We start from the raw sequence: 26190 nt of genomic DNA, 5'->3' as shown, positions 1-26190 counted from the left end.
AAGTCTTAACTGCATGCATGTTGTATGACCATAAAAGGCTAACATACTTGAGTATGCCAATTTAAGAGCTTAAATTTCCCATAAGCAGGACTGTTGACCCCAAAAAAATGATTAGACTTGATTACTAACATCATATTTGACTTATTTTCATTGGAATAGGTACAACTTCTAAAAATTGGATTTCTGGTGATTCTCTGTAATAGGAAGTACACCACTAATTCATGGTCCCATTGCTTTCTATGTTAAATTCCTCCGTTTCAAGCAGGCACACCTCTTTTATTTTAAGTTCAAATAAAGTGGCAATCATTGCATGTCAAAGCAACACCTTCTGGTGTCCTGTACTGAAAAAATCAACATACCTTACATTGCATATAAGAAAGAACTGGTTCCCAGAACTTCGGATGTACCAAAACAGGTACTTCCGATCTGACAAAAAGGCAAAATGTACCCTCCTTTTTAAATTTCATGCCATTTTTTTATTATTCAAATTTATCAGTCAAAAATTGTTCTACAATGATCACCAGTCATGCAGCTTTCATTTGATACCAAAATGAATAAAATATTCTAAATATTTTGAAAGTTATGTCCATGCGTAGGAACTATTTTGTGTTAAATATGTACCACTTTCTGGTATGTGCTTTCTGGCCGGGCCTGAATTAGTGGTGTTACACCTAAAGCCTTTATAGCTAGCTAGATGGTATGCCAGGGTGGATCCAACCATTTTAAAAAGCGGGGGTTCCCAACCCAAGACAAAGGGGATGGTCCTATATTCATTTGATTTGTTTTATTGTCTCATACAAAAATATAGATGGTTTGAGGGTGGGGAACAGGGATCCGGAATTTGTTTTCACCTAACCACTGGGGATCTGAACCATTTAAAAGTTTCTCAAACATGTAGGGGTGGACCGTGGGGGTGACCCCAATGGACTCTCCCTATATTTCATTTGATTTGTTTTATTGTTCTATACCAGAATATATATATATGGTTTAGGGGTGGGGATCTTGACCGTTTACAAGTTTTCAAACTAGAGGGGGTGGGACTTCCCTTTTATTTTATTTCATTAATTTTATTGTCCCCGACAAGAATATATATGGTTTAGGGGTGGGGATCTGGATCGTTCACAAGATAAGAGCACATTCTCAAATTGAACAGGGTGGGGTAACCCCCAAAGACCTTCTTTTAATTTCATTTCATTTGTTTTATCGTCCCATTCAAGAATTAATATGATTTAGGGGTGGGGATCTGTACCGTTTACAAGATAATAGCATATTCTCAAATTGAAGGGGGTTGGGATTACCTCCCATGGACTCACCCTCCCCCCCCCCCCCCCCCCAAATACCTTTTAATAAGTCCCATTGCACAGATAGTTAACATTATTTTCCCTTGATTTACACTTTAGATATATACACTACACAGGTGTAATTTTTTTTTAAAAAGATAATACAACTGAAGACCACAGAACTTAGTGGATCCAGAATTTTTCATAAGTGGGGGCCCACCGACTGCCTAAGAGGGGCCTGCTCCTGCCATGCCACAGTGATTCCATATTTAATCAACCAAATTTTTTCCCAAACAGGGGGCCCTAACTCCTGATCACCCCTTTTTTCCCCTCATTTCAATCACCCTGATATAAATTTAGTTTTATTACTTACAATAGGAATGGTTTGAATTCCCCAATAATTCTTATACATGTATACCATTAATATCAACATATTTCATTTTTGATAAATGAAAGGCAAAAGTTTTGGTAGAAATGGATAGTGGGAAGCTTTCAGATTCACACCATGCCGGTGGCTGTGTTCAAAGTGCTGGGTTTTTATGACCCTCGTTGTTTGCGGACTAACTATTTAGGCCAGTGGTGGATAATAGTGTGCGTGCATTAATCTTCTATACCTTCTTATTCAATATATTCAAATACTGACGGCAAGTGTTGTAATGTATCAATGTCTTATTTGAAATCACCGTGCTATTTACATGTGGGATCGAAAGTGCAGGGGAAGGAAACTTGTCAATTATGATTATTTCTAAGCCAAAATAAAATGAGCCGCCGTAAAATTAACCTTGGGTAATCCTCAAATTGGTGCAAGAGGCTTTGCGGGCTGACTACTAATACATGTCTATCTTAAAATAACTCGGCAACGTCAAAGAACAGTTGCATGTAAGGCTCGTCTCGGCGGGGTGTCTTTTTTTCTGTCTTTTTTTAGTTATATTTTTAATAACTTACACTTTTTTTCATTATTCTCTTTCTTTCAATATTCTTTATTCCTTTTTTTCTTTGTCCTTTGTTCTCTATTCTGTTAATTCACCTCCATACCCTCTTATGTGGACTTACGGTAGTTTATTTTTTAGTTTTGGCAGAGTAATTAGATACAATATATATATGTATCTGGTTCTGGTATTATGCGATAAGTCAATTTCTTTTTCATGCAGTGTCATGAAATATAATGGGTTTATGCATATCAGCCAAGATTGTGCGTCACATTTTAATAAACAATTCAACACTATATACACGTTATGTGAATTTTATTAAAATCGATGAAGAACATGAATTTGGCAGCTAGTGCCCCTTAAACAGGTAAAGTTCAATTAATAAATTCTGATCTACTGGCATTCAACACCAAATTACTTACTTGCTGTATATTGATAAATTTGATTGTATATTGTCAATACCTCAACATCGAGAATACGTCATGTGAGGTGTTGGTCGCTATGTTTGATACGGGGTCACCGGTTGCGGCTTCGAGACAGAGAAAAAAATCTAGGTAAAAAGTGTAGAATTTTGTTTTTGAAAATTTGAGTTGTAAATTTTCCTAAAAAAGTACTTAATTCCGTTCATCTAGTTGTAAATTTTCCTAAAAAAAATACTTCATTTATTAGGGGTATAAACAAAAACTGAACAAGTATAAGTAAACAGACAGAAAGTCGTTGAATTAATTATTTTACAATTGTTTAAATATATGAGAGAATGTTTTAGGCGAATTTTCTTTAATTACAGTTAAATGTATTTTAGGTTAAGGAAATGATTTATTCTTCGGGTACGTCTTAACAACCGCTCAGGACCTACCGAGTGCACTTAGGACATACAAAGTACACTCAGGACCCATTACCGTCATCGTATCTGCACACATGATGGATGTTTATATTCGTTATACGCTTGTAGAATTTGAAATCGCAGGGGCGGATCCAGCCATTTTAAAAAGGGGGGTCCTAACCCAGGACAAAATGGGGGGGGGGGGGCAATTACATGTCCCCATTCAAATGCATTGATCGGTTAAAAAAATAGGGGGGTTCCAACCCCCGGACCCCCCCCCCCCCCCACCTCTGGATCCCCGCCTGAATCGAACTGAGATAGATATGTTAATTCTAATAAAATAATGAGGGCACGTGTCACTGATTACACAACTACTGAGCCATGATTTTTTTTAGGAATTGTATTGTTAGTTCAGTTTTACCTTTAACATGAATTTGCATATAGATAGAAAAAATAAAATATCTCATTCGATGTACTTTTTCAGTTTATTTTTCATGATGAAGGGTAAATTAATTTGTTGTGTTTTGCAGTTCACGAATAAAGAAAATTATTTTATAGTTTTTTTTCTGTAACAAGTTCGATTTTTGGTTTTCAGTGTGATTCTTTTCTCTCTCTCTAAATCAAGTTTTTAAACAAACACAATGTTGACTGAATATCAAATTTTATTGAATTTGTATATCTTTATTCTCAACAAACCATTATACAAGAGAAGACAATTATGTACAATATTCAGTTTAACCTTAACGGAAATCTGTGCACGAAGACTTAGATGTGGTTTGAACGGATTTCGTGTCAATAGACTGTCTTCGAAAAAGTCTTTCTCGCTGTAACAAAAATCTTTTTTTTTAAATTAAGTTTAGAATCTTACTACAATCTAACTTACATATTGTTTAGAAATAATTATACCCAAAATATCATTATTTTCAAAAAGGAGACGAAAACGGAGACAAGTTCATTTTCAGAATTTATGTTCACATTGAAATTCGTTTCAGGCTTGTGAAACTGGACAAAACGACTTTAATTAAAGAAAAAAACCTTAATAAATGCGGATTTCTTAAAACATTCGTATAACTCAAAAATAAAATTCCTGGACAAGTTCGATAAACATGAGAAATAATATCTAATTACATGTATATTAGTTTGATTGTTTGAAAAGTACGGCTTTTACAGTTAAGAACGGATTCCATATACAAACTTTAATTAATATAAATTCTTTAAAAGTATGAACATTTATTTCCCTTTTCAAAATCGTACAAAGAACTAATTACTGGTCCAGGACACGATAATTAAATTAAGAATAAAACTTAAAAATTAATGGAACAAAATTTTAATAAAATACGAAAATCTTAAAACATCGTGATATTCATTTTAAACGTCACAATATTACTTCCCGCATGGTCACACTGTACTAACAACACAATCTATAAACAACAATAAAGATAATCAAATCAGTTTTGTTGATTGGATAGTTCATGGCTCAGTAGTTGTGTAATCAGTGACACGTGCCCTCATTATTTTAAAAGAATTAACATATCTATCTAAGTTCGAATTCAAATTCTACCAAATTTAACTGTAAAATAAGAAGCGTATAACCAGAGACATATGTATTATATGTCTCTGGTATAACGAATATATGCATCCATCCTGTGTGCGATGACTATAAAGGGTCCTGAGTGCACTTCGTATATATGTCATTAGTGCAATCAGGAGGTTCTTCAAGCGGTGTTTAGGCGTACCGTTATTCTTCTGGCGGCTTCAAAAAAAAAATCTTATCAATAACTTATACACATGGAGAAATTTTTGTTTTTTGACAGCATGAACCCCAGTTAATGAGCAAACACAAATTAAGAAAGAAAATCGTTTACAATTAAATTTTATAAAAGGAAAAAGGGGGGGGGGGATAATAAACAAATTATATTTACGCTCACATACTTCTAAAAAGATTTGCATATGTAAGCTCTCTATAGATAATGTTAAATTATTTCAGGAGTTTTGAAAAAAGAATATATACAGTTTAATTTCGACTAAAATAGTGATTCTTTTTATAGATTTGGTACCTCAGTTTCGACTCAACATTTCTTTTTGAATTGTTAGATGGCAACTCTTTGTGACAATATTGTATCTGTTCTTTATGTAATTATGGTGATATTGGCGATGAGATTCATTATATTATAACAAGGCCTTGTACAAATCCTTGATTATAGAATGTTTGGCAATATATATATATATATCATTTCGTCATTTCGTCATTCAATTGTTTATGTATTATACTTTGACCTCATGTTGCACATTTATGTGTCTGAGCGTTATCAATAAATCTTGAAAATCTTGAAATCTTAAAAAGACGAAAGTAGACAAACCCTAATTAAGCAGGGTTTCACAAGTTGATATCCAAGCGGCCCACATTTTTGTACATCGAAAAAGATCTATATTTTCAACGTTTTCAAAATGAAATAACTTGAATTGAAAATTTCCCAACTGTGATTTTTTTTTATTTCTAAACGTCTTAAATTATTATTTCGGAAAGAAAAACATATTTAGCATATATTCATATATTTTCATAATTTTTTCCAAGGAAACCTTTTTTTTGGCAAAGTTTATACTTCTATATGTTTTTAACCATCACCAGCGACACATTCTCTGCCATCACCAATTAGTCCTAATTATTAAAGATCAATTGACCAAATTCAAATGATGATTGGTCTATCGTTTTGAATATGACCATAGGTCATCCCCCGTGGGTCATCCGTGACGTATCCCAAATAATGGCGCATGCCGATAGATAGTTTATTAATTAGCGTCTCGCAATTTAAATTTCATCAAGGGGACTTAATTAAACCAGTTACTATACAAATCTGGAAAAAACGATGTACATGTACTTTTTAATATTTTTAAAACAAATTACAAAAACGTTTAGTGTAAAAATCACCGAATATAAATGTTTCTTTCTGCCTAAAATATATTTGCAGGTTTTGGCATTTGTAAATAACATTAACGTTTTGGAATCCTAATGCAAAAGACAGTCGATTCAAACTGAAATAACTTCTTTAAAGATGGTTTGATTTTTTCAGAGACACATGTATTATATGTACGTGTATAATATATGTCTCAATACATGTATTATATGTCTCTGATTTTACCAAAACAAAAATTACAAAATTATAAAATAAGTTTAAATCAATCGAATGTATACCCTGAACTCTCACTATTATATATACATGTCCTAAGTTACTTAATGTCCAGTGTGCAACCAAGAGATCCTTAACGGTTTTTAGACGTACCATTATTTTATATGCATATATTTAAAGCTGTTCTTAATCATATGCATACTAGGTATCAGTGGCGGATCCAGGGGGAGGGTTTCGGGGGGTTGGAACCACTCCTTTTTTTGAAAGATCAATGCATTTGAATGGGGACATATGGTTGGAACCACCCCTCCCCCTTTTGTCCTGGGTTGGGACCCCCTTTTTCACATTGCTGGATCCGCCACAGAGGTATATTTATATATATGTGTGTATCAGACCAAATGACTTCCCAATTAGCAGAGGCGGATTTCGTTTTTTTTAGCCGCCCCCCCCCCCTAAATCTTGGGAAACAAATGGTAGATTATATAGGGAATCACGGAAGCATGACTGGACGTGACCCCTCTAAGGCAGTCAATGAGTCCCCACTCAACCATCAAACATTGCTTAGTTCTAGTTATCTTAGGTCCTAGTGTGAAATAAAGCCAATGGGTCTTTTTAAACACATCTTAATTCATACATGTATACGTTTTCTCACGGATTTGTTCATGCAATATTGAAATTATGTTTACTCAATGCGTAATTACTGAAGTTTATATATACTTGCTACTTTTCTTCTTAATTTCATATAAATTATTTTTTTTATTTTTTCTCGTCGAAAAATTAGTGGTGTTGAAATAGCGAATAGACACAGATACCTTATCACATTTAACAAAAGAAATGTTGTATAATGTCATCAATCTGTATTACACGTAGACAGGATGTTCTCTAGAAAACTATACGTTATACACACCCGAGAATACACGCACTGTCGTAATGGAAAAATACTGTATGTTAGTTACCTGTAATCAGCATTGCAACACCATGTCATAACAGTTCAAAAAGATTTTCTTCAAATCAAAATGGAATATTATTTTTTTCTTTAAAATTTAAAACTTTAAAAAGTAGACTTTGACAAAATTATGAAATAGAAAGAATTGAACAATTTAAAATCGTATTTTAACAAAGATTTAGATAAAACTGCGTAGGTTCATATCGTTTGATTCAACGTTTGTTTGGTTATTTTTTAAGGATCGTTGTAAAATTATATATCAAAATACTGACACACACCAGTTTGCCATCTCAGTATGCAAGGCAAGGGTGCTTGGTGAGGTGCTGGAACTTGATGTACATGTATCATTAAGTTACAGTTCTGTTAGGATTTGACTGCCTTTTTACAGAGACGTTCTATTCTTACTGTTATCAGTTAGTATAGACTGTTCCTGGCTTAGAATGATTCTCTGCTCAGCAAATGGTGCGAAATTAGCATTTGAATCAAATTTCTTGTAGAAGTAAAAAACACAAATTAATGTATTTGACAACTTTATTCAGGAGCACAGTCTATATTATCCGTAATAAATAACTTCGAGATTTATGTGGAAGTCTACTCTTCTGCCCGATCTATGCTAATCGATGTTCCAGTATATTTCATATTTATATTTATTCGTGAGGCCCACGTCATCATTTATATTCACTAAAAGCACAGTCGCATAAAGATTTAATAATTATAGCGAAGAAATTGCGAAAATTGAGGGAAATAATAATTTTTTAGTAGCATTATTATTTTAAAATCTGAAGAGGTTCCCCGGCCGTTACTTGCAAATTTAACTCTAAAATGAGAAGTGTATAACGATCTATAACGAATATGTACATCCATCATGTGTGCAGATACGGCGACTTATAGGGTCTGTCATGAGTGCACTTTGTATGCCCTGCATGTAATCACTCAGGAGGTCCTCCTGAGCGGTGTTTGACGTACCGGGAAAATCTTATCTGATTCTAAATCAATTCATCGGTTACACTCCCCTGTCACCAGTGATCCTTTTTTGCTGACATTCTGAAAAAGTATTGTGTAGTCCCTGTGTAAGTGTTGACTCTTAATTTGCACATGTGATTTTTTAAGATCTTTTAACATTACCCGGACTTCTGCAAAAAACAATTATTCAGTTCACTGATTAAGATGGAAGGTAAACGAACAGAAAGTCACAGGACATTCCGACAAAAAGTCCCAGGACAAAAAGTCAGACACATGTCAAACTCAGGCATAAAGTAACAAAGTTGATAGGACAAAAAGTCACAAACAATTTGTTGACAATTGTTTGAATGTAAATGAAAAAAGATTTTGAAATATCTTCTTTTTATTACATATATTCATTTTGAATTTAAGGAAATTGTCATGATTGTTCATCATGTTCATATTATAAAAAAGAAGATGTGGTATGATTGCCAATGAGAAAACTGTCCACAAGAGACCAAAATACACAGACATTAACAACTACAGGTCTTTACGGCCTTCAACAATGAGCCAATATAAAAAAGATGTGGTATGATTGCCAATGAGACAACTGTCCACAAGAGACCAAAATGACACAGACAATAACAACCATAGGTCACCATACAGCCTTCAACAATGAGCAAAGCCGAGGTAAAGCCCATACCGCCTTCAACAATGAGCAAAGCCGAGGTGAAGCCCATACCGCATAGTCAGCTGTAAAACGCAATCATACCATATCTTTTTTTTATATTTACATGTAAAAAAATGAGTGCAAATGTAATCAAAAGCTGCACACATTGTACGTAATGATTTTTGTGTGCAAATGTAATGGTAATGTGCGCAAACCTAAAGCACTGATTTAGTTGTTTTTAATAAATTTTAATTACAAAGTTGCTACATCATGTTCATGTATAAAACTTCAAGAAAAATACAAAAAGAGTTCTTTTTTGTTCAAAGAAAAATAATCTTTAAACTTTAGACTTTTTGTCCTGTGACAGTGTGTGACTTTTAAATGTGACTTTCTGTCCTACATCATGTACATTCAGATTGAATAGGGGAGTTTGGTTGACCCTGTCTCTCTCTATCTGAGACTACTATCTCATTGATGAGCTTTATGTTTCATGTACAAATGTATTGTCAGGGTTTTAGCTAGGATTTTGAGGGCTTTAGTCACTTTTGCGCGTGATAAAAATCAGCCTTATTTTTTTATAAAGCAAGGGATCTAGGATGTTTATCAAACTAGCTATACATATATGTCCAAGTCCTTCAAGGACTAGTCTAGGATCTTTGAAGACTTTAGGATTGCTAATGTAGGCAGTTATTTGCAATATTGAATGAATTGACTGATGTGATGCTAAGATATGAAGATAAGAACAGGGATCTGGTAATATGGTCAAAACTTCACTTCAGTTATTTTCAGGGCACATCCCTTATCAACAAAAGTTGGGTGCCTTTATTTTTAACCACTGCACAAATGAACTTGTAACGACTTTTTCACTTCAGTTCACAATCATTTATATCCTTGAAAATACGTTTTAATATCTATTTGGAATCAATTTCTTTAATATTGGATAGAAGGATCTGCATCTATACTTAATGGGACAATTCTTATGACTGTAGACTGTAGATCACGTTTACTTTCGATTTTTAAACGAAATGAAATGAAAACGGGAAGTGACAATTGAATAATAATTTTAGAATAAAACCGGATTCATCTACGAACTTTTACGCATGCGCAATGCATTGAACAGGAAGCACCTGTTTGCAAGTGAAAATATTTACGTTTTGAATAAAGTTCATTCTTTTTAATCGAAGTTGTCGAAAGTTATTGATGAATATATTTATATAGAGTATGACGAAAATACGTTGAAATGACGAAACTACAACAAGCAAACTGCAAATTATAATCCTAAGGGAAATATTGAAATTTAAATAAAGTTGAAATGTCCGGGAAGTTTATCAATCTTGTTCAAATGACGAAAATACGACTGAACTGTGAGAAATGATTAAAATGAAATGCTGACTGACTGATTTAACTTAAATAGATTATTATGATGGTCATTTATGAGGTTTTATAATGATAATTAAGGGATTAGTGACCCATCTGATTGGCGATAAGCGGATTACTTGTCATCACAACTTTTAACACCTTTGGTAAACGTTAATTACCTGAGGGCCATAAACTTGTCAGAATCATAAAGACAGGTAGAATTCAAGTAATTTGATGTGTAAATACTTTTACACTTTCCAAATTTAAGTGACGAAATTGATATGAAATATTTTCGTCATTTCGAAAACCTTTTCGTAAAATACGAAAGTGACGAGCGCTAGCTAAATCACTGTCAGTATTGTGCTTGTCATGTATGTATGTCGGATAAAAGCTCTTCAGAGCTTATGTTGTATTGTTATTTGTATAACCTACAATAAATAAATAGCCCCTAACAAGTAAGAATTAGGTTACTTCTTTTTGTTTTGACATCTTGCAAGGGTTTTTATACCCCCGTATTAAAATTATACCCCTACTTTAAAAAGGGGGGGATACTGTTTTACCCCTGTCTGTCCATCCATCCTTGCGTCAGTAAATGAATATTTTTTGTCCCATTTTCCTCAGGAACTACAATAGACATATAGAAGGATTTCTGAAATTTGGTTTCAGGGTTTAATAAATAAGTCCGCTATACCGTGTGATGCATTTTTAGATTCATCACTCCACAACTTCCTGTTTTCCAAACACTTGTATGAATTTACACATGCTCATGATGATAGCCAAGTTGAAAGTTGAAAACTAACAACCTAATTTATGTACAAAAAAAAATAAAAAACAGATATGTTTCACATAAACAAACGACAATCAAGTGCTGAATTATAGGATCCTGACTTGGAACAGGCACATCCATAACAAAATGGCAGGGTATAAGGAACTTTGAAAATGTTTAGTTTTTGTGCTGTGGTATTTTTTCCGGATACTGTAAGCAATAAGGCCCCTTGTGCATATCCGAATGGCAGATTCATATATAAACCATGACCGCATTTAATTGTTCTTTGGTCAATGATAAGTTTTCTTGGTTTTGTCATTTTATCAGTTTTTCTAAGCATAGGTCTACTTGTTGTTGAATGGAATGAATACAAGGTATCATATAAAAAAAGATGTCTGCCTGCCAAGGTTAATTTTACTGTGACCTCTGATTCATAGAATAATGATAATATTCATGATATTGAACAGCAAGAATGATGAGTAAGTTGATGTTATATATACAAATAAGGCAAAATTTTCAGTTGCCTACTAATTATGATATAGTAGTTATTTTTGTCATTAAATGATGTTTTACCCTTTTATGTGTAGGGCAAGAACATTAAATATAAAGGGGAAACTATAAACAGAAGAAATTATCAACAAAATAAGATTTACAGAGGTCAACAAAGCCTAAATGGTAAGTCCACTGTTATAAAAGTTTTTGTTCGTGAATAATGATTAAATATTTATTAAAATAAGATGTGGTATGATGAATGAGAAAACTATCCATCAGAGTTCAATTTAGTGGATGTAACCATTGTAATTACTTATTAGAGGCCATTGATGACCTGTAACATGTGTAAATAATGAGAAAACCCATACCCTATACATGTTATAGTAATCTATAAAAGACAACACTAACCAAATTTGAAACAGAGCATCAATTCAAACGTCAAATATACCAGACTAATTTATAAAAACAAAAAATTATGAAAAATAAAAATGACGGATATGAACCAACATCAACCACTGAACTATGTACAAGCTCCTGATATTGGACAGGTATAATATAGCTGAGTTGATATAAAAATAAGAAACACTTAGCAGTCTGATTTCCAATGAGACATTTCTCCAATAGAGATCAAATTACATTTAAAGAGGCTCTAGGGTATAACAATTTCAGAAAAAATATTTAATACTTTTTTTTCATAACTCATTTTATTTATTACTTTATCATATGGTACATCAAATCATTCAAAACGATCAATTCGGTTTGGCCCCAGATGACTTTTAAAATGTATATATCATTGAAAAAGCTCTAAATTATCTACCTTTGGTGCAAAAACGCCATTTTTTGGCATTTGAAATGTAATGTCTTTTTTAACTCATCAGTGGCCTTTATTTTTATGCCCCACCTACGATAATAGAGGGGCATTATGTTTTCTGGTCTGTGCGTCCGTTTGTCCGTCTGTCTGTTCATCCATCTGTCCCACTTCAGGTTAAAGTTTTTGGTCAAGGTAGTTTTTGATGAAGTTGAAGTCCAATCAACTTGAAACTTAGTACACATGTTCCTTATGATATGAGCTTTCTAATTTTTAAACCAAATTAAACTTTTGACCGCAATTTCATGGTCCACTGAATATAGAAAATGAAAGTGCATGTTTCAGGTTAAAGTTTTTGGTCAAGGTAGTTTTTGATGAAGTTGAAGTCCAATCAACTTGAAACTTAGTACACATGTTCCTTATGATATTATCTTTCTAATTTTAATGCCTTATTATATTTTTTATCCAATTTCATGGTCCATTGAACATGGAAAATGATAGTGCGAGTGGGGCATTCGTGTACCTTGGACGAATTCTTGTTTATTATAATTTTTAATTAAGCTGTACTTTAACTAAACTTTTATAAAAGTTAAACGTGTACTGTAATTTAGTACTTGAATATTCAAATGAAAGTTTATCATAATAACCATAAACATGATAAAATAGCCATTTTATTGATCTCTTCACTGATAATTTTTGAGTTTGTGTATTTGTAGGTCAGACATCTTGATTTTCATGGTCATCATTCACAGATCAATACTGAACAGAAAACTTAAAGCTGATATTTTTCTCCATAGTGCGACTTTTTTTATTAACTTGAAATGGAACGTGTTTTTTCCTACATTTATTTGAAAGAGGAAATTTCAACATGATGACTATAAACAAAAAGGAGTCATATCATCACGAGCATTGATGCACAAGAACTTGATCATAAAGATACAACAATGTAAATATCAATTGAAAGATGGAACGAATGAACAAAATATTAGAATGTTGGTGTCCAAAAAAATTTGCTGTTTTCTCATTTGAATCTCTCCATTCAATAAAGATGTACAGAGGAAGATCTTTGAAGAACAGATTGAAAAAATGTTTTGTCTAAGAATTGCAGGAATATTCTAGTGAATGAAATTATTTATTGACTTCACTCTTATGTAGTGGACTGAATAATTGTACATAGCAAGTTGTGAATAAAGAAAACAAAAACTTTAACAAAAAGTGTTTATATTATAAATTTGAAAATATAGGCATACTATTATGTACACCACAAAAGTATATATAATTCAAATTATACAAGTATTGCAATGAAACTATAACAAAGAAAATCTTACTTCATGAAAAGAGTAAACTATTCAGTCAGAATAAAAATATTATATATATGTAAAATATTTTTTCAGTTCTATTTTTCATAATAGAATAAACAAGACAAAGATTTCAAAACAATATTTTTTCACTTATTTAGACATTTCATCATTTTGTTTCAGTGAAAGGACTTTATTCTTTGACTGTAAATATTATTATACATTCCAAAATAAGATTAATCTTTATTGTCATATAAACAAATAAAAAACATGTATGTGACAAAATGAAAAAAAATATATATATATGTATATATAAAAAATATATTAAAAAAAACTTGTATACATTTAAAACATTTTACTACCAAACAGCATTCAATGTAGCATACACATAACTTTATATTTATATATATATAATTATAATTTTAATCCCATAGGATTTTATTTTGTCCCATGGGATATTGAAAATCCCATGGGATAATAAAAATCCCATGGGATTTTTTTTGTCCCATGGGACAACAAATATCCCATGGGACTACAATTATCCCATGGGACCAAAAAAAATCCCATGGGATTTAACCAAAATCCCATGGGATAATGGTCAATCCCATGGGATTTTGCCCTGTCCCATGGGATATTGAAAATCCCATGTTTTTATAATTCAAATTGCAAAATAAATATGAAAGAAACAGTAGAAAACCAATGAAATTATTGAATCCCATGTAATTCCGCACATTTTGGTTATATACATGATATTGTAGCTTTTGTTTGAGGCGGCGGCGGATTTGCAAATGAGTGTTTTGCAAATTAAAAGTGTCCAGTGTTCTCTATCTATAATAATTTTCAAGATAATAACCAAAAACAGCAAAATTTCATTAAAATTACCAATTCAGGTGCAGCAACCCAGCAACCGGTTGTCGGATTCATCTGAAAATTCCAGGGCACATAGATGTTGACCTGATAAACAATTTTACCCCATGTCAAATTTGCTTTAAATGCTTTGGTTTCAGAGTTATAAGCCAAAAACTGAATTTTACCTCTATGTTCTATTTTTAGCTGTGGCGGCAATCTTGGTTAGTTGGCAGGGTCATGCCACACATTAGTTAAAAAAGATACCTCAATGATGATTGTGGCCAAGTTTGGTTTAATTTGGCCAAAGAGTTTCAGAGGAGAAGATTTTTGTAAAAGATTACTAAGATTTACGAAAAATGGTTAAAAATTGACAATAAAGGGCAATTACTCCTAAAGGAGTCAACTGACCATTTCGGTCATTTTGACTTATTTATAGATCTTAATTTGCTGAACTTTATTGCCGTTTACAGTTTATCTCTATCTATAATAATGTTCAAGATTATAACCAAAAACACCAAATTTCCTTAAAATTACCAATTCAGAGGCAGCAACCCAACAACAGGTTGTCCGATTCATCTGAAAATTTCAGGGCAGATAGATCCTGACATGATCAACAATTGACCTCATGTCAGATTTGCTCTAAGTGCTTTGGTTTTGAGTTATAAGCCAAAAACTGCATTTTACCCCTATGTTCTTTATTTAGCGGTGGCGGCCATCTTGGTTAGTTGGCCGGGTCACCTGACACATTTTTTAAACTAGATACCCAAATGATGATTGTGGCCAAGTTTGGTTTAATTTGGCCCAGTAGTTTCAGAGAAGAGGATTTTTGTAAAAGTTAACGACGCAGGACGACGACGGACGACGGACGCAAAGTGATGGGAAAAGCTCACTTGAACCTTTGGGCCAGGTGAGCTAAAAAGTTGTCTGAAAATTTCGACGATATTAAATTATTGTAGATCTTGTCAAATTAGTCAGAAAAGCTTCTGGACTACAACACTATACATTTAAGAAACATTACCACCGAGATCAACAACCATATATTTTGTTCCAGGCTCAGTCATTGTGAATCCTTGTTTTTCAGTTCCAATTAGTTTCTTTGTAGGAAGATATTGAGAATGAATGGATGCTGCCTCAGGTTCAAGCGCAATTTTCAAATTATTTTCTGTAATGCCTGCCTGAAAAAAAAGATAATCATTAGATGACATTTTTGTATACGTTCGGTTCATGAATCATGGTCAGACGTAGATGGTCATAAATACTTTTAAAAATGAGACGTGCTGAAGAGGGGAATGAGAAAGAACATATGTTTAAGATTATCGTGATGAAAGTTACAGTATTGCTCAATTACAGTGATCATTCGGTCAAGGACCAAGATGCCTATCAAAGACTATTCCTTTCAAAGCATAATACTTAATGCCCCATTAATGGGCATTATTTTAATGGTCTGTGCGTACGTTCGTCCGGTCATCCGTCCGTTCGTCCTTCCCGCTCCAGGTTAAAGTACAACATGTAGTTTTTGATAAAGTTGAAGTCCAATTAACTTGAAACTCAGTGCACATATTTCCTATGATATGCTTTAATGTAGGTCCATTTAATATAGAAAGTGATAGTGCGGTTGGGGTATCCGTGTACAATTGGCACATTTTTGTTTATTATATCTAAAATTCACAACAAAGATAGCACTAAATGTTCCTTAGCATCCGACCAGAATGAAATGAACATAGCAATCAATATATACCATGTTACAGCATAAAGACATTTGATAATGTCAGTTTGTCTATATCTAAATAACTATATCATTTTCATTCAAATTAAACCTCGGATTATCTTTGGACGTTATACCTTTTTAGCACTATTCCTCATAAATTGTTTAGCAGCATCAGACCAGATAGCAGGAACTGTCAATACCCATAGTATATCTTTCATCTCTACATTAGTCCCCCTGTTTTCGAGAAGATCTAGCAAATGCATAACTAATGCTTTGATTGCCAATGAAAAAACATCAAGCGCTAAAACATGTTTGCCAGAAATGTCTTTCAAAACCATTTCATTGGTGATATGCTGAAATGGAAATTTTAAAATATTTTGCTTGCGTGTCATTATGAACTAAATTAAATACACATACAAAATTCGTTTTCATAAAAAAAACAAAAAACACCGTCATACCAAACTATTTAGAAGGATTTTCTAATATCACAAAATACGTCCCTTATTTCGTTACTACTATGGTGAGCTTTAATTACCAAAATTATTTGAAATATTCATTTATATTAATTTATTATGTTTAGGGCTAAATCACAATTAAGTCAAACGATTATGGCTGAGTAATTTTTTTGTTTTAGGTGATTGTAAATATGTCTCGATGCGTTCAAGATCCATTGGCGACCTTGGACTGTTTTCTGCTCTTCGGACGGGTTGTTGTCTCATTAACGCATTCTCCGTTTCAAATCCCAATTCTGCTTGTTTATGAGCGCTCGTAGACAAGTTTAAATATGGAACGCCGGAACTAAATAAATATTTAATGTATTTTGTCTTTTTGCCTTTACGTCCTGTCATTTCTGTTTTATGTTATGGTCAAATAATTGTATGATATGTCATTGCTAAACTTTGTTGAGTGCAATAGAGATTACATTATGCTGCAACTACTATATATCATGTGAATACCTCCAAATATTATGATCAACTACCTTTACATTACTTCGTATGTTGTGTGTATTCTTCCGTTAAGTAAGTCTGGTAATAATTGCGTCTTGTTACAAATGTAATTGTTATGCTGAATATTCTAAACGTTTTGTTTTAATAATTTTTTGTTCTATGAAAACCTCATGATGTTATAGTCTTACGGTTTTATGTTGTGTTTAAACATATGTATCCCTAGTGAAAAACATAATACATCATGGTATAGTCCATATACGCTTTGCCGAACAACTGATACGCTCCTTGTACCATAGTTTGTTTAATTTTCGATTGAAAAAATCTACACATACACCACAGTTCCATATCAACCCTCTGATTGGTTTATCAGAAGATTGAAAATGGTCATATGGGGTATGTGAGATACCTCACACTTTTAGCTAGAACCTACAATGTAACATTTTCTTTCCTGTAATATTTTTCAACTCTAAATTTTTACTAAAACTATAGTGTTGGGTAGTTGTCTCATTGGCAAATACCCCATATCCTTTCTTTTTCTTAGAATAAATACAAAAATTAATTTTAATAACTGTATTATATTAATAAAATTTTATACTAGAGGCCAAATATTAAATCCTCTAATCCTCGAGAATAGCGCGCACACTGGTAATTTCACTACAAAAAAAATGCATCAATTCCATTATGCATAATTTCACTACTAAAAAAGATGGAATTCCAAAATGAATATATAATTCCTTTGAATAAAATACACCACATAATCCTCAAAAACTGAAATAATCACAAATACATTTTATATATTTAACTTCCACTTTTAAAATTGAACACACATCCAGTGAACAAACTTCTAACGCCTCCTGCGGCACTTTTTGATATTTCTTGATTTTCTGTGCGATTTTGAATTTCTGTGTTGTCTTCATGTTTAATTTTCTTGCACATGCTTTCACTCGGTTCAAGGATATTTGAGATATCCTTTAACATTTCACTGGAAGCCCTTTTATATTTTCTAACACTCTCAACTGACCTATGGCCTGTCCTGTTCATTATTTCTTGTTCTGGGACTCCTGCCTGGTATAATGTTGTGGCACATGTCCTTTTACCAGAGTGGTTAGTGAAATACCCATCTATTCCGGCTTCTGCACACATGGTTTTCATGATATTAGACAATTTGTTGACCCCTACTGACTCTTCACCAAACTTAATACTTCCTTTATCTAGCGATATCCTATAAAAGGCTGTTCCATTTAAATCACGTACAATATTCAAATATTGTTCATATATCTTAAATAGTACTGGATTTTGTGGATAGTGTTTTAAGTTTTTGCCACTCAAGTTCCGCTGATTGAGTCCACCTGAAAAATTGAAATGATGACATTGAGTGACACACTGAACAAAACTGAGTTATAATTAATGAATTAGATAAGATACTTTATTTGTTTAAAATCCAAAATAACAGTGAAATATGAAAGTATTATATTGCGTGATTTGGGTAAAATGTAATACGCATACACGCTTCGCAAGATATGAATATACCTGCCGTCTTTACAGTGAATTTGCATAAATGAAGCACCTGTTGAAACGCGGACCTCAACGAAGAAACCCGTATTTTCTGACAATCGACACTCATGTGACCAAATTACACACATAAACGAATTAAAACACACAATAAACTACAAAATATTTTAAGAAAAATGAAACTTACCTTTGTACGTTTTGTTGGCTCTGCCTCGAATAATATAAAGCTTCCCGTCTGATCCTTTCCCAGTTCGAACTGATCCACGGACAGATTCCTATGCTCATCTACACCTCTGAGTCCAAAAAGTTTACTATTATAGAAAAACATGGTATTCATTATAGCTTTAGAACTGGTACTCCCAAGCAAGCCCTTTTCCCAGAGAGTGCTTTCTGTTTCCTCGCTTATCGCCTCTGCCTGTTTAGTAGTGGTGCCTATACCCTGTTTCGTGAGTTCGGTCATGCGTGCGCTCAAAGAACGTCTGAAATCATAAAATACACAGTCTTTTTCGTCCAAAAAGTTCATATGCACACCATTCTCGCGGTAAAATCTCAGTATGCCAACGCATAAAAGATATAATGTCTTTGGTGGATACGGCTTCCCATCTTTTCTTCTGGTCTCTATTACAAACTTGCTAAGCCACTGATTTATATCATTGGCGGTAAACTGTAAAAGTTCTAGAATGGCACAATAATTACTTTTCATTCGCGCAACTCTCCAGTCGTTAAATGTGGCAACACTCCAAGTAGTATTTTTACGTGTGTTTCTGCTTTCAGTGGACTTAACTAACTTGTCAATATCAATATCTTCCACAAAAGAATAGCGTGAATTATCGCCACAGTTCTCAGCCTTTTCCAATTCTTCAATAATATTATCCGCCGTAAGGGGAACCTGCGTAAGTTCAAAATCTGGCAAGTTATCCATTTCAAAATCCACTTCATATTGGTCCAAAGCCTGGGACAGAGTTAAATCCTCCAGCTTTCCGAAAGCAGTATTTTCATTTACAGCATTTTTGCATCTTCGCATGTTTGTGATAATGCTAGATCGTCTATACTGTTGTCCCATTCGTGAATTACATTCAAAAAGTCAATGTCACTTATCTCCATTTTTGCCGCCATTTCAGACGACTGAAACGTGCAAACTGATAATGCAGCGGGAAAGGCACTTTTCATCACGTTATATCAGTTATTAATTGTGACGTCTTATGAACATTGGCACAAGTCATTTACCAAATTAAAAATTTGACTGAGTATGTGTAGATACACTATAGGAGGAACTAAATTTCACTCGAAAGCAAAGCTTTCTCGTGAAATTTAGCCCCTTTTATGGTATATCTATACACATACCCAACACTTTTAATTTGGTAACTATAACTTAAACCTTCCCCATTCGTTATATATCTGTCCTAAGTAAGAAACCTAACTACCGATTTCATCGTTGCTTCATGATTGCGACATCTGTTTTTCATAAATTGTTCTCTTATAAATTAAGGCGCTGGTTTTCTAGTTTTCCAATTTAAGTTCACTTTTCACATGTCGGGGTCTTTACTTGTCGACTACACGATATGGGTTTTTCTTATTGTTCCCATTTGAACTCTTTTGGATATATTTTCTCATTGTCAAGCACATATATTATGTTCTCATTGTCAATCATACTATTTATTCTCATTATTATATTGTAAACACAGAGTGTCTTACTCTTTTATATTAAACTCAAGCTGTACTTGATGTAAACCAAAAAACCGTTTTCTATCACTTGTCTATTATCAAAAAATCTCAAGACATTATTTGACTAACTTGCCTTGTTCTGAGATAGATAGGCACATTTGCCCTGCCTTACTTTATAGTAATATGAGATCATTTTATACACCTACCTCATCATAAGAATGTTTTACCAACTTGCCTTATTATTGTGTAGGTTCATTTTGAATCTGTGGAAATAATAGTAGTTGTTCTGTTCACCTTCCATTACAATATCTGAAAACATATTCTCTGCATCATAACCAAATGCCACAAACTCTTTGTTGTTGTTCAGTAGCAGACATGTTGGTGTTTTCAGGGATAATAGTGATCGACCTCCAGCATTCCAGGCTTGGTTGGCATGTATCTGGAGAGGGTTGTCTTTGAATTCATGGCGAAAGGAAAAAGCATAACCGCTATAAGTTGTACCAAAGTCCACAGCAGCCACCAGTATATGATTTGTCATCTGAGACGTATCCGAGTCATGTCCTTAAAGAAAAATTATATGTGAATGATTTTTTATTTACGGAAGAAGCCAAGGTGCCCGAAAACCACCGACCTTCGATAGGAAAACTGACAACTCTAGTCAATTAATATTGGAGTCGAGTGCACTCGAACCTAAGGGTATGACTCACATGACAACGCCATATTTGGACCTGCGCTCGTACGCCGACACTATTTTTTGGCCTAAACGCGGACGCCATAGTTGACCCTGAAATCGGGATGCAAACAATACGAGCCTTAAACCCAGGACGCCGTACTCCAACACCATATTTGGACCTGCGCGCATACACCGACGCTATATTTGACTCTTAAATAAGGATGCAAAACTAAGGGTATGACTCGCACACCGACGCTTTTTTGGATCTAGGCGCTGACGACGCCATATATGGACTTAAATCCTAGACTCCAACTAAATGGACCAGGCTACCCTCTAAGGTGGACACTATTAGTGATGTCATACCCTTAAAAGAGGACGGTAAACCCTCGAAAACGGACGCGAAATTGTATTAAAAAATTGTTAACCATTTAAATCCAACTTGTAGAAAATAAGTCTTTGATAAATGTGCCCAAATATTGCGTCAGCGTCCGCGCCTTGGCCCAAATATAGCATCAGCGAGTGAGTCATACCCCAAGGTTCGCATTTCGATTAAGAGTCAACTATGTCGTCCGAGTTTAGGCCCAAATATAGCGTCGGCGTGTGAGTCATATCCTCACGTAAGCATCCCAACTTACGAATAAACTATGATGTCCTCGATAAGGCCCAAATAAAGCGTCGGCGTATGCACGCAGGTCCAAATATGGTGTTGGTGTGCGGCGTCCGAGGTTTAAGGCTTGTAGTGTTCGCATCCCGATTTCAAGGTAAACTATGGCGAGCGCGTTAAGTTCCGAATATAGCGTTGACGATTGCGCGCATATCCAAATATAGCGTCAGCGTCCGACGTCCACCTGTATGGGGCTTGTAGTGCTCGCATCCCGATTTTAGGATCAACTATTGCGTCCACGTTTATGCCAAAATATAGTGGCGTCGTCTGCGCCTAGGCCCAAATATGGCGTCCGAGGTTTAAGGCTGATACTGCCCCACACTCACTACTTCTGAGAGTACTCGCCTTTACTGACAGCTAGTTCAAAGCCCCTTACAACTAATAAAGAAAGACATTCGAAATGAGATGACCAATCATAATCTGTTTATCGCTATTTTACCTATGACGACCTTGTCAATTGCACGTCAATATGGTTAGCAACGCCACGTGCCTTCTTAGTTACTAGCGATATTTTTTCCATCTCAAGCGAGTAGCATGATATGAAAATTATCACAAAAAAAAATCAAACGAAAAATACACAAAATATCGATAAATATAAATACAAATCATCAGTGACACTCGAATTTTAACAGTTTGAAGCCTAACATTAAATCCGATCGATGTTTTAGAGTGGTATTTACTAGTATTGCAAACATACTAGCAAGACCGACAAAAAAAGTTCAATTTATTTTCCATTAATTTACTAACAACGTACCGACAGGAATATTGTTAAGGATAGGGTCATCCTATGTTGCATTAAAATCTTACAACTAATCTTAAGATATTTTCACAGATAACCTCAAACAGATACATACTTATAAATTTTTGCTGATTTGGTGCATTTGAAAGCAGATGTACAAATTTGTTAACAAGATGTTCTGTTACTTTTTCGTCGTCATCAATGTGTTGTCTTTGTTCCAAAGTTCCTTCGCTAGCTGGTCTTCTCCTTCGACCATCTAAAGTATTGTCAACAGACTTTTTGATACCCTCGAGAAAGAGACTAGCGGCTTTGTTTTCATTTCGACCTACAAATACTTTGCCAAAACGTCTATTGATATATGGTAAACAAAATTATAAAAATGATAGGTCACCGTGCATTTTCTCAAGCTACAGGTTGTGACAAAATGACACATTTTGTATGGATTATACAGGAAAAAACACCATTTTGTGATTAGAAACTAAACGAAATGATAGAATTGTAAAAAAAAATAAGGAAAAGGTAGCTTTCAGACAATGCTTTAAGAATATCAAAAGTAAAGATAGGGTCACCGTACGTTTTTCCGGCTAAAATACAAAATAGGAAAATTCCATGTAGATTCCTTCAAAAAATGCACTTGTTTTAGAGTTACCTCCCCTTAAAATGCTAATTTTTAAAAACATTTAAAAACATTCCAAAATAATCTACACTTGTAAAAATATTTATAATTATAATTTATATTCTTATAAATTGGTTCTTTTAAATGAAAATTCATATTAGATATCTGCATTCCTGCATCAAATTTTGCTAACTCGATAAACAATCTGGACCTTAAGTTCTCTGTTTTTTACAATCCAAGATGGCGAAAGACACTCATACCACCTTACGGAAGCTCACTTTTCATGTTTTGGAATTTTGGTCAGTTTTTCGGAATCCGCTGGTTTTTATATCCATCTGAATGCCTAAACAAAATTTGCCCGGTGACCCCCATTTTGCTTTTTATAATTCTTTTACATGTATAATAATAAGCTTTTTGTTAAAGTCTTAAACAATTTTAATTACTTTTTAATAGTTTTTGAGGACTTAAACTTGTCAATGATAAAGCTACGAAAAATCAAGAGAGAACCTTTTCCCGCCAAAATTTCAATGGTCTCGAAAACTTGCACATCCATTTGCACAATAAATGAATTTGCATATCAACCAATGTTTCTTTGTAACTTGGTATTTTGGTAAATAAACAGAAAATGACCTCTTTTACATTTTACGCCATAACCAGAGTGTGGTCTACTAGGCTGGTGATACCCTCGGGATCAAGACGATCACAAGCCTTAGTACGATCTAGTGGTTGCTATAAGTCTTCAAATATAGTGGGCCAAGTACATAAGAAGAATACATGTACAACATTGGTACTCAAATCAAAACAGTTGGCCGAAATCAATTACATTCTAGATTACATGTCTAGCAGTATAGTAAAAAAAAAGGACATCATCGTACGGTGTTAATGCACAGCTCGTTCGCTATGTCCGTGTTTGTTGTGACGTTTATGATTTTAACGAACGTAATCGTTGTATTACTGGTAATTTTTTTAATCCAGGGATTTCGTTACAATAAATTTTATCATTTTAAAGATTTGGTTTTGAAGTTTGGTTGAAGAAAATTTATTTAAAACAGAATATCACATGCCCATTTATACAGATATGTTAACCGTGCCCGAAAATTTATAAAACGATCCTGGTAAACTTATCGATCCTTTAAATACACTTATTCTGAAGGTTACCAATGTAACACTTTAAAAAGATCATTGAATATTGTTTTATTGCTATTGATATTGTTATCAGTAAATTTAAAGCAAACTAAATGTTACTAGTATGTTATAAACATATACACATTGAAAGATTTTACAATCTGTCGATATCTGTATCTTGGCATTGCACAAGGTCATGCTTTTCTCTGACTGCATGTCTATGACGTCTTTATACTAAATCCATTGCATGTTGAATGTGTACGGATTGATAATCTAGTATTAGATGCCTTTATGCTAGTTGATTAGTGGCTTTGAACTAGATATCACTTAACTGCAAGTACTCTCAGATCTGTATCTAGTGTCTTTTTGTTGTTGGAATGTACAATTGTCCGGCCACGTCCACTTGTAGTGTTTTCCATCTAATGAGTTATGGCTTGTTTAACTGATTTTTATAGTTCGTTCTAATGTTGTACTGTTATACCATTGTCCCAGGTTAGAGGAGGGTTGGGATCCCTCTGATATGTTTAACCCCGTATTTGTTTTTGTTTTTTTGATAGAAGATGTTATATAGTCATTATTAAGTTTTTTCTTCAATTGTCTATGTTGGAGACCTTGTTAAAACTTTACATACCGTTTGGTATACTTTTCTTTTGTTAAAGACCATTTATTGACCTAGATGTTTTATTTACTTTATTTTTGGATGTGCTATCTCATCTAAGTTTCCTATGAAATTGAGAATGAAAATAGGAAATATTTCAAACAGACAACCACCAACCAAAGAGCAGACAACAACCGAAGTCCACCAATGAGTCTTTACCGCAGCGAAAAATTCCAAACCCTGAGATTATCCTCAGCTGGCCTCTATATAAATTTGTGTACTTATTGAAAATGGACGCCAAACTCTCTTTCATTTCCTTTATTACTTTTTTCTTGCCTTAAATATGCAGTGTATCTTTTTCTCTATCTAAGCTCTCCGCCTATCTATTTTGCATACTCTAACTTAAGAAATGTTCCGTTATTTTACTTCCTCCTTGTCGATGTTGTCTCAACCCTAAATAATAATATATATGAAAAGTATTTTATTAGTATACACACATCTTTAACTCATACCTTTTGAACTTCCTGTTCTAGATTGCGGTCGTGCTGTATGACATGCTAAACAATTTTCATACTCCGGACTGTTAAACTCATGACAATTTAAGCAAACCCACATTTTACGTTTTCTGTTTATATAAGAGTGAATACACACATCGAACTGAGTATCGTATTTATTGTCATGTGATCTCGTCTTGCATATTCATTTTTCGTTTGTTTCATTGATAATCTTGTGACGTCATATCATTTAAATGTTCCTATTCGTCGAGGACTGCAGATGTATAACATTATTAAATAATTTATACTAATTACAGGTTAGTTAAAGCGAAAGCATAATCGTATTCATAACATTAGCATACATATCAAGTAATGTTTTAATAGAGGTATAACCGGTGATATCACGAATCACGTACGAATCACGAACGTATCCCCTAATTTGCCGTATGACACGAAGCGGGATCATTAATTTCAAGTAAGGATTATAAGTGCATTTTCTTATTGTTTGATACGCGTACTGCCTATTTTATTCTTTTTACTTTGTATGTCGTCGTCAGTCACGGGGCATTTTCTGGTGGGAGTGGAGGGGGGTTATAATTTTTAGAACAAAATATTTTGATTCTGATTTTGGTAAAAGATAATTCTGGCCAGCATTAAGAGTAGAAAACGACCGTTTAATTTGTAAAAGGGGGGGGGGGGGGGCAGGGGACTGAAATAAAAAGGCAGGACAATCAAAAGATAAAAAGTTAGGCTCTCTTATTTTTCATTATTGCAAATTTGAGACTTTTAAAAATAAGTAACAACTTTCATTGGATGCAGGTCCAAAACATCTCGCGTTGAAATTATTACCAGAGCATGAGTTTAGGGACCGATCATTTAACTGGCATGGAAAAAGGGGGGTATTTTTTTAAAAATAAATAATGTGATTCCAAAATCTTAGAGACAGAACGACTAAAGAATGGCTAGAAAAGGCAGAGACAAAAATAATTTCAGACGAGAAAATTGGACATGTCCTTCCTTGAACAGCCCTGCGTCCCTAGACCCATTTTTAATTTAAATGGCTGGTCTCTTAGTTCAAAATTTCTGCCCCAATCATAGATTCGCCTGATAATTTTCGCCTGGTTAATTCTTAGGCCTGAAATTACCGGCCAAGTCACAT

At 33.8% G+C, this 26190-nt stretch overlaps 1 protein-coding gene and 1 long non-coding RNA gene across 3 annotated transcripts in view; one reads left to right on the top strand and one right to left on the bottom strand.

The window, feature by feature from the left end:
• LOC134692848 (heat shock 70 kDa protein 12A-like) overlaps positions 1-25206 on the bottom strand; it is a 44442-nt gene extending 19236 nt beyond the window's left edge. Inside the window, exons 1-5 of one of the 2 annotated variants that reach the window (XM_063553452.1) lie at positions 25050-25206; positions 22314-22532; positions 20358-20683; positions 16133-16351; positions 15309-15465 (exon numbers count right to left, since the gene is read on the bottom strand). In XM_063553452.1, the coding sequence (XP_063409522.1) occupies positions 15309-15465; positions 16133-16351; positions 20358-20683; positions 22314-22532; positions 25050-25152 (1024 nt within the window). In that variant the 5' untranslated portion in view covers positions 25153-25206. The remainder of the gene's footprint in view (positions 1-15308; positions 15466-16132; positions 16352-20357; positions 20684-22313; positions 22533-25049) is intronic. The other variant, XM_063553453.1, reaches the window with a different exon arrangement.
• On the top strand, positions 8025-13108 carry LOC134692849 (uncharacterized). The gene is made up of 3 exons (XR_010102281.1): positions 8025-8176; positions 11431-11518; positions 12860-13108. It is a non-coding gene; the product is annotated as an uncharacterized LOC134692849 (long non-coding RNA).
• Positions 25207-26190: the final 984 nt, after the last annotated feature.

The sequence above is a fragment of the Mytilus trossulus genome, chromosome 12, assembly GCF_036588685.1.
Source record: "Mytilus trossulus isolate FHL-02 chromosome 12, PNRI_Mtr1.1.1.hap1, whole genome shotgun sequence".
Classification (NCBI taxonomy): domain Eukaryota; kingdom Metazoa; phylum Mollusca; class Bivalvia; order Mytilida; family Mytilidae; genus Mytilus; species Mytilus trossulus.
Note: the sequence above shows the minus strand (reverse complement) of the source record. Positions and strands in the feature narration are given on the sequence as shown.